This window comes from Manis javanica, chromosome 6, assembly GCF_040802235.1.
Source record: "Manis javanica isolate MJ-LG chromosome 6, MJ_LKY, whole genome shotgun sequence".
NCBI classification, from domain to species: Eukaryota; Metazoa; Chordata; class Mammalia; order Pholidota; family Manidae; genus Manis; species Manis javanica.
This window is the reverse complement of record NC_133161.1, coordinates 99,598,099-99,618,356: the sequence shown is the minus strand read 5'-3', so window position 1 is coordinate 99,618,356 and position 20,258 is coordinate 99,598,099. Positions and strand designations below refer to the sequence as shown.

General features: G+C 43.2%; 1 protein-coding gene across 1 annotated transcript in view; it reads right to left on the bottom strand.

Moving 5' to 3' along the window:
* ABCA13 (ATP binding cassette subfamily A member 13) overlaps positions 1-20,258 on the bottom strand; it is a 361,430-nt gene that overhangs the window by 103,655 nt on the left and 237,517 nt on the right. Inside the window, exon 48 of the mRNA XM_073239122.1 lies at positions 17,985-18,093. Coding sequence (XP_073095223.1) covers positions 17,985-18,093 — 109 coding nt within the window. The remainder of the gene's footprint in view (positions 1-17,984; positions 18,094-20,258) is intronic.

The window sequence follows — 20,258 nt, the reverse complement described above, 5'->3', positions numbered from 1 at the left end:
AAAAAAACACATGATTACAGGGTTGGAACTTTAGACCAGCCTGAGCTTCGGCAGAAAGAGCCAGAGACTAAGTTCAATCATGCAGCCAGTGATTTTTCCATCATCCCTGTGGCATGAAACCCCAGTTAAAAACTCAGGAAACTGAGGCTCAGTGGAGCTTCCTGCATGGAGAACTCACCAATGTGCCAATGTGCTTGGATTCCCAGAGAAGAGGGCATAGAAGTCTGCAAGCCCCCAGACCCGGCCTTCTGACCCCTTCATTTGGGTGGTCCCACTGAGTGCCCTTTGCAACACTATCATTGCGACAACAGTGCTTTTCTTAGCTCTGTGAGCTGTTCTTGTGAATTATCCCGGATGGGGTCCTGGGGTCCCTCAGATTTTCATCCTCTGGTCAGAAGTGAGGGTGCCCTGGGTGTCTGGGAGTATAGCTGGCCTCCCATTGACTTGCAGGGCCAGCATTCACTCCAGATGGTCAGGGCCATGGCTGAAGGGCAGCCCCTCCAGTCGGGGTGAAACAGGATGCCCTTTGTGCTGGATTCTTCTCCTCACCTGGAATATCAGGATCCCCACACTGGGCTTTCCTCTCCCTGTGTCCTCATGTGCTCTCTGGTTCTTCTCGGACCCCCCTGATGGTCATGGATATTTCCTACTCATCTGCCCCCACACACCCACGTGTGTGTCATATCCAAGACCCAGCCCACCTCAGACTGCCCTGTGCTCATCCCGCAGCTTGTCCACTATCACTGGCGACCCTTCGTCCCCCGGGTGGTCAGCAGACCCATAAGCACCACATCCTCATCCTGCTTCTCCACCACACAGAGCCAGGAAGCGGTCACTCCACTCCACCTCCGCGCCACAGCGCCAGGACTCTCCCCCGCACACCACACCCATCCCGGGCACCCTAACTAGCTTCACCTCCAAGCTCACCTTTCCCTATGTCACCCATCCTCCCCCCAGCAGCCCCATGGAATTTCCAAATGGAAGTGGAGAAAAAAACCATGGAGTCCATATTCTTTGTCTAGACATAGAGGCCCTTACAATAAGGCCCCAAGTTCTCATTTACCCTATTCTTCCTCTGCTTCCACCTGCAAAACTGGACTATGACCAAGTTCCCACGCTCCTTAACTACAGACACATTTTGCCTCCTCCTTATACAGACAGCCCCTGACTTACAGTGGTTCTACTCACGATGGCTCAACTTTATGATCAGTGTGAAAACAATATGCATTCAGTAGAAACCACACTACAAATGTTGAATTTGGGTCCTTCCCTGGGCTGTGATACACAGTTCAATACCCTCTCATAATGCTGGACAGAGCAGCTCCTGGTCAACCACACAATTACCAGGGTAAACAACCAACACACTGACAATTCTGGATCCACACAGCCTTTTCAATTCAATGTTCAATACATTACATGAGATTTTCAGAGCTTTATGATCAAATAGGCTTTGTGTTCAGTGATTCTGTTCAACTGTAAGCTAATGTATGTATTCTAACCATGTTAAGCTCTGATGTTTGGTAGGTTAGGTATATTAAAAGCATTTTCAACTTATGACATTTTCCACTCATGATTGGTTTACCGGGATGTGACCCCACTGTCAGCCAAGGGAAACCTCTACTTCTTTGTCTGAACCCCACTCCCTCTCATGTCTGCTCTGTGATAGTATTAATTTCTAAACACCACCCTGCAGAAATACAGGGCAGCATGAACAGGCAGCGTTCAGGTCCTGAATACTTAGCTACTCATAAGCAAAGAGGAGTTGGTATCCCAAAGTATATGAAAATCTGCCCATGGGCACATGCTCTATGTCGTTGAGGGTATTAGGCCATTTGTACAAACCCTTTAGAGCAACTCCATCACATCCATATTATTATGCCCATTTGCAGAAGCAGACTTCAAAGTGTGAATATCTGAGAACCTTCCCAGATCTGGCAGTCTGTAAGTACTTGAGATTCCAGCCCTGGGCTGCTGGTGCCTCCAACCACATTCCTACCACCCCCTTCAGCACACACTTGTGGCTTTTCAAGGAATGCCCATGTACCATGGGAAGGAAACCGGGCTGAAGCTCAAATCTGCAGTGAAAAGCTGTAAATGCTTTGGTGGAGAGTTCAATAACAAAATTTTAAACAAAATTATAAATGACCATGGTTAGAGCTTTATTCTGATTAGGTTGCATAAATATCTTTTCTCACTTTAACCTGCTGGAGTCATTGTTGAAAGATTAAAAGCAGAACTCTAATATTTGCTGTCTGTACCCTCTTCCCTCTGTTATGAATTTACTGCCCTTCAGTTTCACACATGTCCTGGATTCCTGTCATCCCTTAGGGGTTCAGTCTGGGAGGTGAGGGCATATCTGGTCCTTTATATCACTGATGAGATGATTGACTGTACCTGTGGCTAGCAAACCCCCTGTGCAGCAGACCCTATTCTGGATGTTTTCATGATATATTTTTTTATTCAGTAATCTGGTGATGAAATTCTATGACACAGAGACTAGTGCAATGTGCAAGCATGTCTTTGTAAATCAGCCTGCAGCATTCTAGAATTGGAGATTCCTCCAGGGCAAAGGAGCCCCATGAAGTGGTCCGACTAGGACACACCCTTGTTTTCCAGAAGATGAAACAGTAACAGAGGAATGTGGTAAATTTCCCAGAGCAGGGGACTGGCTCCTGATAGAGGCAACACCCATGTGTCCAGAGTGCCAGGTCTGCTCCTCTCTCATCCAGTCACCTGCCAGCACACAGGGCCCTGGAAGCCCTCCCTCTGCACTGAGAGACACTGTGGGTACCAGCAATCTGCTCACACCAAAATGAAAAGCTCAGCTTTGGCAGCAGAGAGCAGCTGATGCATTTCATATAGTGGGCAAGGGGGGAGAGCCCGGCCCTGCAGCCATCCCCTCCTCCTGTCTTTTGCTCCAAGAATACAAATCTCCCTGACTGAACCCATCCCGGCTCTGCAAGTACAGAGTCACTGGTGTGAATAACCAAACCCCACAGAGTGCAACCTCTGCCCTTCTCCGGGACCTCCACTCATAAGTAATTCAGAGGGGCAACAGGTGTTCATTTGGTATTGGCTTTCAAGAGTCTTATAACTTACACATTTTACACACAGTAAGTATTTAAGTCTAATCTCTTGAAGAAGCGCGCATGCTCTGTGGGCCTCTCCCAGGCTCTGCAGGGAATCCAGGCTGCCCAGGAAAGCTTCCCTTCTGCTCAGTGCAATGCAGCAGGCTTCCCAGGCGCTTCTGCAAAGGCACCATGATGTTAGCCCTCATGCAGGGGTCCCTCCCACACACACTACAGAAGTAAGAATTTTCTTTAAAAATAAGATATGGAGGGAGAAAGGGCCTTAGACTACTGTGAGCCATCAAGGGGGCAGGAGGCCATCAAATAAACAAGAAAATCCATCCGCTTGCTTTCAGAGACCTGAGTCCCCTCACTGGGCATTCGTGCTGGTTTTTGAAAGAGAACAGTGTGCCACTGTCAGTACTCTGATTTTGTTGGTAGGACTCTGGGCACCTGATAGCAACAGAGTTTCCTCAAGGACCGCACAGAGATGTGACACCTCTTCACGCCGAGGACTGAGCATGCATTCAGCATGCACCTCTCAGGTGCCCGCTACTTAATGGCATGCTGATGGGCGTGAGACAAGCAGGCCCTCCCGCAGAGTTCCGCATCCCCAACGGGACACAGTGCACACCCAGGACAACACATAAGGGCCAAGGATGTGCTACCAAGGAGGGCTTCAGGGAGTAGGGTAGAGGGAGTCAGGGAGGACCCAGCCCAGTGACACACATGGGTCCCCAGCCCAGCAAACCTGGGGCTGCCTTCTGACTGCAAAGCAAGGCTGCCTGAAGAGCATGGGCTGAACTTACAAGCCAGGTGGGAGGTTATCCTCTTCCCCAAGAATTCCATGCTTCCCTAGACCCCTGAGCCAGGGATGACAAGTAGGAGAAACCATGCCTCACAGGACCACAGACACTCTCTACCTTCTCATGACCGTTCCCAGCTCTTTGAACAGTAACCAGAAATCACAGCTTGGAGGACACAAAGGACCAGGATCCTGCCACATGGGACTCTGCTGCTGGGGTGGGCTTGGCATAGAGAAAGTGCAGCTGCAGGGATTACAGGGAAGGAAACTGAGGCACGGGGAAGTTCTGTTGACTTTTCTAAAGCCAAACATGATGATAGCAGAGTAAGATCTACAACTCTGATTTTCTGGATACCAGTTTCTCCATTTTAAGTGAGATTAGGAAAATCATTTATAGCCTTTGTTATCCTCATTGTAAAGACCACATTATACCATGGACAATCTCCGTAATTGGGTTGTTATTTCCATTGTATTGTGTGTGCTCATAACTGTATTTAGGTAACAATAGTATTGAGGTAGAATCTCGGGGCTGCTGATGTCAGGAAAAGGTCCAAGGCTCTTCATGGAAGGGCTGTGGATTCACCCCATGGGTGATAAAGATTCATTCATGTCTCTCTAGCATCACAAAAAAAGGTTTTCAGAAATGATGTTTCAAAATGTACATTTTGAATGCACAAATAACTTTTCTTTGTTTGATTATTCTTATCATTTACATTCTGGCTTTTCTTCCTAAAAATTGGCCCATAGCAATGTATAAGTGTGAAAATTAGTTTTCTCATTTAGTACTCTCATTATGCTTTCCAGGCTGTATATCTATCACTTGTAAAAATTCACATCTGTGCTTTTGTCCAATATCCATTATGGTAGCAAGATACATACTTGTCTCCAATTCAAGGAGTTACTTTCTTCCTATAAAATGTATATATTTGCAAGTATTCATGTGGAGATGTCTGTAAGCATCCATATCAAAAGAAAAGGCTTGCCTGAGCATCAATAGACAGGCAAAAGCTTGTGTTCTTTAAATTAATTCACCATGAATCATCAGTGAGAAATAGCAGAACAGAAATATTCATTCAATTCAACAGAGAATATTAAGAGAAATGTATGAACTGACTACAAAGTATTTTGATGGCTCTTTCTCTCTTCTCTTAATCTCTTCCAGAAAAAAAAAAGATGATTGTTTCTCAATAGTAAGAGTAATTATTACTCTTACCAAGTAATAAATGCCAATTGTAAGTTTTCAGATAAAAAAATAAAATTAAGTCATAATCTAATACAAAATCAACCAGAAGTAATCACTGTTTGCATTTTGATATTATTTCAAAATGTCCAAGGTCTACCCCAAATATACACATCACTATTGTTGAATTACATTTTACATTATGCAGCTTCTATTTCATGAATCATACTTGATCTTCAATTACGTTTTCACCACATGCATGAAAACATTTGCAGAATCTATGGGCATCACTAGACCTCGTGTTCACCAAGTTCTTTTGTTCATTCTGTGGATTCAATATTTTTGTGATCTTACTTTGGACTGATCTCTTAAATGACTACATTTTTACTGGAAATATATCAACAGTAGGTTTTGAGTCACAGCCAATGTAAATGCATCTCTGTGGCTTATTTATGGGCAAAATCTACACTCAGGACAGAACTTGGGGTATAATTTTCTTTTTCTTTCTATTTTTCATTACCTGCTGGCTTTGGAGGTTGTGGTTGAAAGTCAGAGACCAAATTCTGGTTCCTCCAAGACAGAGTAGCCCTAATACTGTCTGGTCCTCTTCCTCATGACTAACAATCCCTGGACATCACACATCAACCAGCACCAGTTACTCTGACAGGTGGGAAGAAGGCGGCAGCTGCTTGGGGACCTCAGGATGTGAGGAGGAGATGACAGAGAATTCCCACATTTTCTCAATGCCGCCCATAGATCCCAGACAAGGCAGTGTAAAAGTTCCCAAATGGGAACCACCAATAGGCACAGACAACAAAGCTCCAAGTAAAGCTGAAGGACAGGCAAAAGGGTAGCTAACCAAAGAAATCCTTTATGGCAATATCTACCTACTCCACCAAGCTGCACCAGAAGCTGCCCCATGCCCAGCAGCTTCAGCAGGCCCCCCCAGGAAGCCACTCTTCCACCCCTGCCTGACAGAAGGATGGCACCATGGTTTCCCCACTGGGACCTACCGGTGAGCGGAGCCTCTCCCAGCGTGGCCACAGTGAGACTCAGCAAGCCAGAGTGAGGCGGAACTGCCGCCACTAGACTTCACCACGGCCACATCCTGACAAGAGGGACCAGCAAGACTGAGAAACCCAACAGCAACCATACTGAGTGTGACTGCGTGGGACAGGGGTGCCAGCACTCTGCTTCCCCACCACTCCAGTGCTGCCGGTGGGGCCCTCAGGAACTGCGTCTCCATCCCACCCAGCATCAGTGACACGGAGGAGGCCATGCAGGGTCGGCTAACTGTACTCCACCCGTCCCCCAGAATGAGTAGGGCCCGTGGGAGCTGAGCTTACATCTCCCATTTAAAGGCAGTGAGACTATGTGGGTTGGTGCCCACTGTGCTGTGTGTGTCAGCAAGGCTGAGGGGGAGATCTGAAACCCACCCCACAACACCACTGGGGAGGGTAGTGGCTCCTGTTTCGCCGGGATGGCATGGCGGCTCCATGGTGAGCTAAACACATCCATCCAGTTACCATGCTGTATGTCAGCAGAGGCACTGCCTGCCAAACCAGTCTCATAATTTCGCATCCAAATATCCAGGGTACAATTAAAAATACGCTTCACAATTGAAAATACCCAAGAACCAGGATAATCACAACTTGAAAGAGAAAAAGACAAGTGCCAACATGGAGATGAATTAGGGAAGTTAGAATTATCTGAGAAAAGGCATCACAAAGGTATTTTAACAATTAATTGTGAATTCCCCTTAAACATGATAAGTAAAAACAAAAACCTCAGCGAAAAAAAAATAGAAGTGATCCAGAAAACAGAAATTTTAGAACAGAAAAATAAAATAAAAAATATAAAAGGTCACGAGATGTGCTCAAGAATTGAGTGGAGATGAAAAAGGATAGTCAATGAACTTGAGGATGGAAGGATAGAATTTACCCAATGTGAAAAACACAGAGAGAAAAAATTAGGGGAAAAACCCCAGAAACTCTGGGACCTATGGGAAATAACAGAAGAGCTGCCATTCTCATTACCAGAAGGAGAAAAGAGTGGGACTGAAGCATTTGAAGACATCATGGCTGAAAAGTCCCAAGGTTGGTAGAAGACAAAAACTTACAAATTCAAGAGCTAAGGACATCCCAAAGAAGATAAACCTAAATAAATCTATGACACAACACGTCATAGTCAAACTTCTGAAGACTAAAGACAATTAGAAAAACCTTAAAAGCCGCCAAACAGAGAAGGGAATACAAACTTCAGTGACAGAGGACTTCTCATTAGGAACCATGGAGGCCAGAAGGAACTGGCACATTTTTCAAGGGATGAACTTTTTTAAGTGACAACTGTGAAATATATATTCAGTGAACCTATCTTTCAGGAATGCAGGGGAAATAAAAACATTCCCAGTTAAAAGAAAAGTAAGAAGTTGTCTTTGGCAAAACTATCCTCCAAGAATAGCAAAGTCAGTCTTCTAAATAAAAAGAAAATCATAATAGAAAAAGGCATAGAACTTCCAAGGGGAAAGAACAGCAGGATGTGTTAAAAACAGAGGTAAATAGAGCAGACCAGCCTTCATCTCATGAGTTTCTTAAGTCATATTTAGTGTTGAAAGCAAAAATTACAACACCATCTGAGGTGGTGCTCAATATGTAAGGATATAGTTAAGACAAATATTTTAGTAGTGGGGAGGGTCAAGAGACCTTAACTCAAGCAGGTTTCCTATGCAATACTCAAAGTGGTAAATATCAATACCAGCAGACTGGGGTTAGTCATGCATGTATCCCTAGAACAACCACCAAGAAAATTAGGTGAAGTGATATATTCAAAACACTACAAATAAATCCAAATGGAATCCTAAAAGCTGTCCAAGTAACTCAAGGAAAGACAAACAGAAGAAACAAAACAACATGTCAGACTTAAGCTCATGATATGCAGGCCCATTTGATTTGAATGGTCTCAATATACCAACTAAAAGGCAAAGAGATTAGTAGAGTGGGTTAAAACATGTGTCCCCACCATATGACATAGGCTGGAAATAAAAGGATGGACAAGGATATACCATACAAATTTTAATCAAAAAATGCAATAAAAGCTATATTAATATCAGATAAATAGACTTCTCAGCAATTAAAAGTACCAGCAACAGTGAGAGATATTACATAAGGATAAATAAAGCAATCCACCAAGAATATGTTACCTATCCCAAAATTGCATGCACCAACCATCAGAGTCTCAAAATATGTGACTCAAAAAATGATGCAACTCAAAAGAGAAACAGACAAATCCACAATTATGTTTGGGGACTTTATTACTCCCTCTCAGCAAATGATAGAACTATTAGACAGAAAATGAGCAAAGATACAGATGAACTTAAAATAACTGATCAACAAAACCTGAGTGACTGGGGATCGATGAATTAGGAGAGGGAATTCTCTTTTTGATATTACCCTCATTAGATAAACGGTTTGCAAATATATTCTCCCATTCCCAGACCACCTTTTCATTTTTTTTATTGTTTCCTTGAATGAGGCCAGACTCCAAAGAACAAATACTACATGATCCCATGATGAGTGAGGAAAAGAAATAGTGAAATATATAGAAGCAGAGACAGAATTATGTTACCAAAGTTGGGAGGAGGAGGAAATGGGGAGATGGTGACCAAAGGGTATAAAGTCTCAGCTATGCAAGTCATATCACAGAGAGCTACTGCACAGCACAGAGCCTGTCATTTAACATACTGTATTGCAGACTTAGAAATTTGCTAAACACGTAAATCTTACGTTGTTTTCTTATCAAAAATAGTGATTAAAAATAGATAGACAGATAGGAAAGAGACAGATTGGGCAGAAGGAACTTTTGAAGGTAAAGTCTCATTTATGGCATTGATTGGGGTGATGGTTCCATGGGTGTATACTTACCTCCAACTCATCAGTCATACACAGTAAATATTTGCAGGGTTGTGTGTGTCAATCATGCCTCAATGAAGTAGCTTAAAAAAATAATGTAGAAAGTTGAGCAGAAATGGGAAAAGGGCAAGAAGGCAAGTGCAGGTCCAGAGGCTGACAGGCATGGGCGGCCAGGGCTGGCCATGCCCAGCTCTCGGGCAAGGGGAGCAGCAGGAGGGAGGCTGGTGCGAGGGGGCAGGAGTAGCTGGCGTGTGCCAATTTAGATGCGTGGACTCTGTCAGAGAAGCAAACGTGGCCAGTAAAATTCCTGAATATTGCCCAAGAAGGGAAATTGTACCATCTTAGAAAGACTTCTCCCAGCAAACTGTCACACTCTTTACTGTATCTTTTTCCTGAATCCATACAGATGGGATCTCCATAATAATGCTCTCAGAAAACAGCACCCATCCTGGGAAGGACTTGGGTACCGGGCACAGGCTGGGAGGGTTATGTGAGAGACCAGTGGTGCACAAACAGGACCAACTTTCTGGCTTTGGTTTTGTTTTTTCATTATTTCATCCCCAAGAATTTGACAAACAGTTGGACATCTCTGGGAGAAGCTAAAAGAAACTGAGTGCAAATATGAGAGAATATTCCAGGGAAAGGGCTGTGGTTTGATTTGGGAGCACAGGTGACGTGTTTGGGAGACAGCAAGGAGCCCTGGTGGCCAGAGGGGCACTGCCCAGGGGACAGCAGTTTGAGAGGAAGCAGGAGGGGCTACTGGGCCCGAGAGGGAGGACCCTGCAGGTCACAGGTGAGAGCTTGCTTTGTATCATAAGAGACACAGAAAGCTGAGGGGTGAGTGGTCTGAGGGACATGAGTGTGGGGACTGCAGGCACTTACAGAGACCTGAGACTATTGGGGCAGGGGGTAAGGGGACCACAGGGACCCACTCTAGAGGCTGGGGCAGGCACCTGAGCAAGAGCAGAAGTGCTTGGGCCAGTGAGTATCAGGGCACATTGGGGGAATGCAAATGTTCAAGGCTTCAAGTGCAGAAGGGACACGGTTTGTCCATTAACTGTGAGATGTGCAGGAAAAGGCACAGTCAAGAAATGGGGTTTGGCTTCAACTGACTTTTAGTTTTCCTTGGGATCCTGAAAAGCAGTATTGGCAAGCCATAAAGTGTGACTAAATTGCCAATGTGAGGATACAAGAAGGAATAAAGTCTCTGACAGGAAATACATCCTGTGTCCGCTCAACCCTTGGATGAGTCTCACATGCACACTGCCCCAGGCTGCAGGTAGTCCTTGCAAACCTCCTCCTCCAGCACCTGATCATATCCTGGCCACCTACAGCACTGCTGAGCAGAACACCTGGAAGTGCTCACTCACGTGCAGGAGGAAAGAGGCTCCGGGAGAATTCTCTGTGCAAACCATGTCTATTCATGTAAGCCAGTGCCAGCCTTCCCAAGTTTAGAAAATGACTGCATTTGAATGGGCTGCATTATAAACCTATTTTACATGAATTTTTATCTTAAAATTAGGGGCTCTGACAAGCAAACATACTGGGGAGCACAGAAGGTGACCATCCTGGGTTCTGGGGAACTAGTGCCTATCAAGGGGCCTGGCTCATGGTTCAGAAAGTGCCTTCACCTCTAAGGCAGAGATGTCTGTGTCTATAGAGACCCTGTTCCAGAACCGCTGTGATGGGAAGCAGTATGTGCTGCCTGTGTGGGGCAGGATGGTGCATTCAGCTGTATTGCCAACACGTCCCACTGAGCAGGTTCTGTGGGACTGTAGGGGCCAAAACAGTGAGCTTGACCCTGGCTCTGCTCTCAAGGGATGAATCCAGGCCCCATACCAGGTAAGCTCCCATTTCATTCTAGTAATCATTCTAATGGCTGTAGCTCTGCCCATTCCCAGAGGGACAGGCAAGCATCAAGGGATATAAGAAAACAAGTTTGTTCAGAGCCCTGCTTACGGAATTCCTTAATCAATATTTTGATATGAACTCACCACACGTTCTCCTGTGGTGCAATGATTTGTAAGTTACCAGTTTATTGCACAAACCTTCCTTTCCCATGACAACAGCATTAACAAGTCAAATTAGAATTGAAATTTCAACATAAACACCTCGATGGACCACCTGGAGGCCAGTCAAAATTGCTCTGTGTCCCCACACAGTGCTTGGAGCAAATGCAAGACCTGGAATGTTGTCATAACTGGAGCCAAGTTTAAGGCTTATATGATTAACATAAGCTCATATGGATTAAAATATGTTTTAATAGTGACACCATTCTGTCATTTGGGAGAGAAATTTTAATTACTATGACCATGGGTTTGCATCTCAAAAGCCACAGTCTTCTGCCTCATGGTTTTCAGATTGCTCTTCAGTCTCTTGGGTCTGTGTAGAGAGCACACCAGCCATGGCAGGGGCCTCTGCAGAACCCTTCATTATACCAACTGAACTTCAATTGCATACAAAAATCTCTATTCCCTTACAGTTTCAGCCCCCACCCTTTATGCTACTGATGTCATAAATTACATTTTTCTATGTCCTGTACCCATTAACATAGATTTATATTTTATGGGTCTAATTTTAAATTTTGTAGAAGAGTACGAAGTAAACTTATGAACCAAAATTAAAAAGATATTCAGTTTTATATTTAAAAACTTATTAAACATATTCATGTATTTCCCTTTACTGGAGAACTTTACATTTTCATGTATCTTCAAGTCACTGTCTGGTGTCTTTTATTGTAACCTGAAGGACTCCATTTTGCATTTCTTATAGGGCAGATCTAGTGGCAATGAACTACCTTATTTTTCTTTATCTGGAAATGATCTTATTTCTCCCTCATTTTTGAAAGACAGTATTGCCAGAAATGGAATTCTTGGTTAAATTTTTTTAGTACTTGTAATACATCATCCCACTGCCTTCTGGCCTGCAAGTTTTCTGCTAGTCATCTTATTAAGGGCTCCTTGTATGTGCTGAGTCACTTTTTTTCTTGCTGCTTTCAAGATTTTGACTTTCTCTTTCAACAATTTATTTATGTGTTATGGAACAGGTCTCTTTCAGACCATCCTATTGATGTTCATTAAGTCTTATTTGTACTTCCATGTCTTTCCTCAAATTTGGGAAGTTTATAGCCATTATTTCTTTAAAAAAAGTATCTGTTTCTTTCTCTTTCTCTCTCTCTCTCTCTCCTCTCTCTCTCTCTCTCTCTCTCTCTTCTCTTTGTGAGATTCCCATAATGTGTTTATTGGTCACTTGATGGTATCTTAGAAATCTGTTCACTTTTCATTGTTAATTTTTCTTTTTGCTCCTCAGTTCTGTAATTTCAAATGACCTGTCTTCTAGTTCACTGATTCTTTCTGCTGCCTATTTGAGTTGGCTGTTGAACTTCTCCAGTGATTTTTTTCAGTTTAGTTATTGTATTTTCCAGCTTTTCATATTCTAATTTTGTTCATATATTGTTTTCTTGATTTTCTGTAGTTCTTTCCATGTTTTCCTTTAGTTCCTTGAGCATATAAAATAAGGCACTTGTTCTAAAAGTCTTTGTCAAGTCAGTTTTATGCCTATGTTTCTTCAGAAATGGTTTCTGGTTGTTTTACTCCTTTGAATGAGCCCTGTCTTCCTGTTTCCTTGTCTTAATCAAGGTTTGTTCTTTATTTTTTATTCTTTTGACATCTTGGGGCCTTGCTGACCTTGGAGGGACTGTCCCTCACAGGGTTAGCTAATTCTTGGAGAAAGAAAAATGCTCATTGGCAAGTGCACCTTTCACATGCAAACAGACCAACCCGAAACTCATAACCAACCACCTCCTTTACTGAGCCCTTTTACTCAAAGCCACTACTCTCATCACCCCATGGCAGAGACAAGACAGCTAGAAATAGCCCCCATATATCGTAGAGCCCACTGAAATTATTCACATGACACAGTCCTCATCCTGCTCAGCTTCTTACCCTTCCTAATTCATTTCCTGCAGAAATCACAATAAAGGCTTTTGCCCACATTTTCTCTTTATTCCTTCTACCACCTGACTGAGCCTGATGCCTCCCCATGCAGCCCCCCCAGTAGTGTACTCTGCCTCCTCATCCTGGGATCTGTGAGTCTAATAAGCTATTTGTTTTTTTTGCAATCATCTCCTGATCTGTTGGTTTCACCATACCAGAATAGTAATAAAGTCAGTATGTTAAGCAGCCTTGTGATCTTTTTTTGAAAATTGAGCATTTGAAGAAAGAGCCAGCTCTCCCAGGGTTGCAGACTGGCTACATGCAGGGAGTAGCCTTCACTAATTAGCCCAGGGAGAACGTCTTCTGGTGTTTCTGGGCATGCATCTTCCCTGGGCTGAGCAGGTGCTATCTTCCCAGTCCCCCAGTATACAAGGCTACTCTTAAATATCTTACTCTCCCTAACAGTCTTAACCTTTTTCTCCTTGGGCTGGTCTAATTGACTCTTCAATTGGTCATCTCTTGCCCCAGGCATCTGCATACCTGTAGTCTCCTTGAGGTTCTCACAAGCCATGTTTGCTCCTCGTGGCCTCCTATTGCCTGAGATCTGAGTTCAGCTGGTTCTCTGAACCTGGAGGCAGGCAACTCAGAGACCAGGCAGCTTGACGATAGGCTAGAGCACTGCAAATTCTATGTGGTCTGCTCTCTCTGTTTGACAGAAGGAAACTGGTGAGGGAGCTCCTTTTCCCCAAAACCATGCCAGGCCACACTGGAGAAGGGCAAGAGTACGTAAAAATACCATTTCCTACCATTTCAACATAGCTTTTCTTTGATAGGGCATTTGCTTGGTTGTTACAGATCTTTGACTTCCAGAGCTCATATAAAGTTATGGTCCTTGGATTCTAGTTGTTCAGTCATGTTTCCATGGGGGGAACGAGGGCTTGGGTTCTCCTAGTCTGCCCTCTTGCTGATGTCTGGGCTATACTCTCTTCTTCTATAAAATGAATGTGCTTCTCTTTGGACGCCCATGGAGGTCTAATCTAGCTCAAGAAAAGCTATGATAGTACCAATTTCCAAAAGGGCATTTCCACCTATTCATCTTAAATAAAACCTGGCCAAATGCAGCTACACCTCTTCTACCACACTTCATAATGGGAAGAAGCAGGAGGGGATCGTTAATGCTGTCCTCTGCCACCTGAAGTTAACAGGTTAACAGGATAGGACGCAACGGAAAAGGACTCTGGATGCCATAATGGGAACTTGCTAGGCCTAGCAGAAAGAACACAGACCTTGCAGAAGACTGCTGGAAGCCAAACCAGGAAAGGTATAAATGGAAGGAAGTGGAAGTGTGACAGCTAATTGCCATTTTAGCTTATACTTCTACACAAAGTAACTGTGAGTCCATTATTCTGATTGCTGTACTGATTAAAGACAGTGGCCAATCCCCTGGTTCCTAATAAAATCCTCAGACTATTTTCTACAAATGACATTTATGTTAATATTTGTTTCAAGTCCCTAGTTCTTATAAGATTTAAGTATGATTTTTTAAATAGTACATAAGGATTTGACTTCTAATATTATTCGAAGAGAGGAGTATAGGAAGAACAGAACCTAACTTGGAAAATAAAGTTCAATTTTTAAAAATATTTGATTACACAAATATTTGGTTTTCCTTATAAAGCACTTTAAAAAATTATTAAATGACAAATCTAATTTCTTGTGTTCTTACAAAACCTGTTTGCCTCTAAATAAGCCTGAGGTGTTGTCTGATTTTATTTCCATGACATAATTGGCATTCTTCAAACTCTGTGTCCCCACCGAAGTGAGCACAGAGTAAACACTACCGATCAGGTGTGAGGAGCAGCAGCTCTCAAGCATGAGCCATAATGTCTCTGTTCCACACATGCCTCAGTGGCATCCACTCTCAATACCTCCACTTCTTGTTGAGATCATTGGAGATTACGGACTTGGTCAGTCCTTCCTCAAAGCCTCCACCTTGGCACCCTCACACCCACCTCCTGTTTCACTGATTAAAAGATAACCTTTCTTGTCCTTCCTGCATCTTCACCCCCTCTGTTCCCTGGTGCTCCAGACCCACTTACTAGCCACACAGGGCCACCTACTCCCACAATGCCCCCCAGAAGCTCCTGCTGGGCATGGGTGCCCCTCTCTCCAGGCTGGAACCAGTGATGAAGCATTCCAGCCTTCGTCCACTCTAATCCCTTCAAACCTCATCCATTTCCATTCACATTTGTTACAAACCACCAGCAAAAGAATCAGCTTCCAGCCGGCTGCGTGTTGATTACACCCACTAAATTATGAGAGTGTGTTTAAGTGAGCATAGCTTTGACCTTCAGTCATGATTTCATATGCCTCTGCTCTGTCTCCTAGAATCTTCAAACAAGAGGTGCACAAACTTTTGTGTTTCCTTAGTTATCTGGGGCCATCTAGGGTCCATCAGCCTCATGTCCTTTTTGTAGAGATCAAAGCCAGCTGGCAGAACCTCCAAAACCCATCTATGTCCCCCAGATTTCTTCTCCAGGTCCCTCCACTCTTTCGAAATCATGGAGGCATGCTCACCTCTTCCAGAGACAACCTCCCTCCATGGTCTTCCTCTACCTGTCTCCAGGTATGATATGGCCTATCAAGTCCCTTTCTCGCCCAATGTTTAAAATATTCCTTTTCTTCACATCATCCCACCAAAACCTCCAATTATTCCTTATTTTAGACACACACAGTCCCTCTGCTCACCCTTCTTCACAAACTTCCATTAAGTAGAGTTCATCCGTGTAGTCTCCCAAGTCTCTGAAACCACTTCTCTGCTTCACTCCATCCACCGTGATTTCTATCCATACAGCTCCACTGAACTAGCTTCCTGGAGGCCACCATCCTAGTCCCAGCTCATTGTTCCTAATAACTCTGGGACACTGGGTCATTCATTTTCCTTTACCTTTTTTCTTGACATGCGGGCCTTCCCTGGCCTCCATGCCTCTTCCTGACTGGGGGCTGCCCCTCTCTCCCTCTTCCTACTGTGCTGGCCACGGGCCTCTTTCCTTTGCACCTTTGCCTGACGTGTGCAGGATCTCAGTCCCTGACCAGCCTAGTCCATAATCCTTCCTAAGGTTAAGACTGGGTGGATTTTACTCATGACCACACTACTGAGCTTGTATCTCTAGGTTTCTGAATCTTATTGCACATACTCATCTAACGTGTGACTCAAACCCAGCATCTCTGGACCTGTACAAATCACTTCACCTCTGCCTTGAAAACCTTTCTTTCTCCTGACTTACTTCTTATAATGTCTAGTAAGTCATTCAGTCTTAAAAGCTCAGATTTATATTTTACATCCTCAATCTCTTCCCGCACATTGTTTTAGTTGTCAGGTTCTTTAAATTCTTTCCTTTCTCCATCTCAACACCTCGACCTTTTTTCCCATCTGTCTGCACTTTCTAATTTCACTTTTTTCTTCTAGATACATCCTAGTCTTGACTGGGTTGCCCTCCAACTGTGAACAGCATCCTTCCAATAGGTCACTTGATTGCAACCAACCTTCCTCCCTTAAATTCATGGCTTCCACCTTATTCTTTCTTACACGTTCTTTGATCATGCCATTCTCATTCTCAAATATACATCATGGCTGTCAACCTAAAGTGTGCACTCCTCACTCTGTCACTCAAACTCAAGCAGAATCCGGCCTCAGACAACCTCTCAGAGAGACCAACAACTATCTACATTCACCTTTACACTGAGGTCAGACTGGATGCCCCCAGAGAACTTTATGGACACTATAATTCTCTTATGTCACTAATACCTACAAGAGCTCCCTGACATAGCCAAACCTGTGTACGTAATTCCAGTTTCAATGTTAGTGACCCCCTCTATTCATGCCCATCAAAGTGACCTCACAGTTTGACAGAGTAGAAAAGCAAAGGTTCTGTTATCAGCTAGACCTAGAATCAGATCATGGCCCCATCACTCAATTTTCTCAGAGCCATAGCTGGCAGGTAATTTCTCTGAACTTTGGTTTTCTAATCAGTGAAGTAGGCAAATACTGTCCACCTTACAAAATTGATATGAAAATTAAACGAGACCATAATGTTAAATATCCAACAGAGCCCCTCTTACATTTCAGACACTTAATACATATCACTCTGCTGCCCCTCATCTGTGGGACTTGATACTTTTTTAATACTTTTCTTAGGCATACACACTTTTTATCTTTTATACTACTAATTATTATTCCAAAATAATTTCAGTGCCACAAATAATTAAATCTGTTTCATTAAAAAGTTGATGGAGAAAGGAAAATAAACAAAGAAGAACAAGATAAGGTTAGAGTAATGTGATAGCATACTGAGGTACCTGTTTAACATTTATTTCCATGTAAATTAATGCTTCAACAAATACACTTTGTATATAAATTATGATGAACATGTCCTGTTGGTGCTCAGAAATCTGATTTTTTCGTTCATTTCTTTTTTCTTAAGAAACTGAATAAACTGGCTAAATTACAATTTATCCCACCCAACTGAAGCATACAGCATCCCCTTAAACCAATAATTCACTCTGGATTCTAGAAATGGTTATGTGGCATTTTTTTTTAAATGAACTGTTATATTCAAGTAAATAATAATAATGTCATTATTTCAAAATAACAAAGCATAGGTGGTAAATCTACCACCAATGTAAATAATTGATGAGGTGACAGCCCCACATAAAACAAATGATGATGTTCAACTTCCCAACAATTAATGGGTGATTATGGATTCCACATAATAGGGTCTTTAGAAAGAGAAATTATGTTTGTTTCTGTGAGATATTAAAGTCAGTAGGAGAGAACTCTCATGTCATCCTCTACTCCCCTTGGTGTACCAATGAGGCCATCACCTCAAGAAAGCCATGACATTCAATGCCACCAAAAGGGGCAGACAGGGCCCAGGACTTTGCGTGGGCTTATTATGCCATGGCTGCCAGTGGCAAACTGTTCAGTCACTCTCCATACTCCTAGGCAGAATCTTATTTGACTCTTTCACTTTCAAAGACATTGTCTTTTTAAAGTAGTAAATTATAATGCATGAAAAATAACATTACCGTATCGTCTCCAGTCCACGCCAGGGGGTAAGGATGCCCACAAAATAAGGTTGTTCAGATGATTTAAGTAGGAAGGTAGGGAATGGAAACTCTTCTGATTATACCACACCTACAAGAGAAAGGTAATTTAGTGGCTCTCACAAAACTAGTTCTTCAGTCTATTTGTCAGCCATCCTTGGACTCAAGGAACACATGTGTCTGTTAGCTTCTATGGCACCTGAGCTCAGGACTCAGAGGAATGTTCCCGCATGGCTGACAGTGAGCAGCAAATTCTAGTCTGCTAATTTTATATTTATTTCAAGCATATAATTTACAGCTAAAAATAGATTAATTTTTCCCAGAACAAATGTGAATGTTGCTCTATAATTATGTTCTCACAGCGAAAAAGGAATCTGAGCCCATCATTTTTTTTCTCTCTCAGTTGGTAAGCTAATGAAATTTGACCTGCAAATTAAAAGCAGAGAAAGTGATCAGAAAAAATGATTACTTTCAAATTAATAACTGAATGTGGAACATTATTTCTCAAAATAAATTGAACTGAACATTTGCTGAACATGGAGAATAAAGTAGTATGCCTGTCAGACAGGAGAAGATGGGGAAAATAGGAGACAGAGTTATTAAAGTTGAGACAATAAATAGCATAAAAAATACTAATTGGACCATCAATAACTATATTTTAATGAAAAATTTAAAAAATATACTCAGTTTGGAAAGTTGGTGAATATCTTCAAGAAGCATAATGTACCAACTGGCAGATTTGGGCCTAATTCAATTGAGTGGACGATTCATTTCTTTAGATAATGCCATCTTCTGCGATAGACCATCTTCTTTGCAGAATAAGAGCTCATCCCCAGTAAGTTAATGTTTTCAGGAACCTACTCAAGTTCATGCAAATTTAGGACCAGTTTATGCAAAATTAGGACCAGAACTCAAGCACCTCATCTCCAACCTACCTCATCACATATGATAGATCATTTGTTAACCAGAGCCTTGTGTTAATATGTTCATGGGAACAGCTAAGTAGTAAATTATTGTTCGTGTACTTTAAGATAACCGTCTATACAAGACAATGTTACCCAGTTCTTTCTCATCAAGCAACTCAGAACATAGGCCCCTTATCTTCTTCATGCCAGCAATTACTATCATCCCTTCTTCAGGTATTTTCTCCCATGCACAGGGACTGGCCATATTTCTGGAAATGACAGAAACTTGGGATTCTGTGAAAGTCTAGGGGTGGATTACTAAGGTAGGAAGACCCCTGCCAGTGGAGCCTGGAGTCTCCCATCACACTGCCTGAGACCTTCCTCTCCCCAGGCTCAGCTACCCTGTTTAACTGGAGGAAAAAATTTGATCAACATAAGGAGTTTTCTAACTTCATTTTGCTGTATTTGTTTGTTTTAAGTTTTGTTTTAAAAGCAGGGTGATTTTTTTTTAAGCTTAAAAATGACACTGTTGGGGAGGGTGGGTGGGTGGGGAGGGAAAAGGGATTCAGGGGCACTATGATACACAGTCACAATGTAGGTAGGTCATGGAGAGGGCACAGCACGGAGAAGATGAGTAGTGACCCTATAGCATCTGACCACTCTGATGAATAGTGACTGTAATGGGGGGTGAGGACTTGATCATATGGATGAATGTTGAAACCACAATGCTGCTCATGTGAAACCTTCATAAGGCTGTGTATTAATGACACTATAAGGAAAAAAAAAAGAGTCGGTGGACCAACCACGAAGGGCTACCTGAATAAAAAAATTAATAAATAAATAAGACACTGAACAGTGTCTTTTTTGCATGGAAACCAAAGTGACGTGCTAGGGGAGAGGCTGGGCACACGCAGCCTGCTCACCCACGGCACTCTGAGCTCACAGGCAGTGGAGTCTGGCTGCCCTGATGCCCCATTTCTCCACCTTCCCTGCATCCATACCATTTGCCAGACAATCGCCATGCCCTCCCACTCAGACACTGGGCTCGGCCACGTGACCTGCCTTGGCCAATAGGATGTGGCACCAGCAGGGGTTTGCAGAGCCTTTGAGTGTCCATCACAGGCATGGCAACAAGAAACTGAAGAACACTGAAAGGGGATGGTGTTGAGTGCACCTTTCAGGGGACAAAGGGCATCTTGATACCTGAGTACCCTGACCTTTCCAAGATATCACAGTTCAGTTTTGGAGGGAGGCGCATGTCTCCACAAGAATGCTCAGTGCGGCTCAGGGACCTCAGCAGGACAAACTGAAAGCGTGTCAGGTTTCACAGGGGCTGGATGAAGAAGGTAGG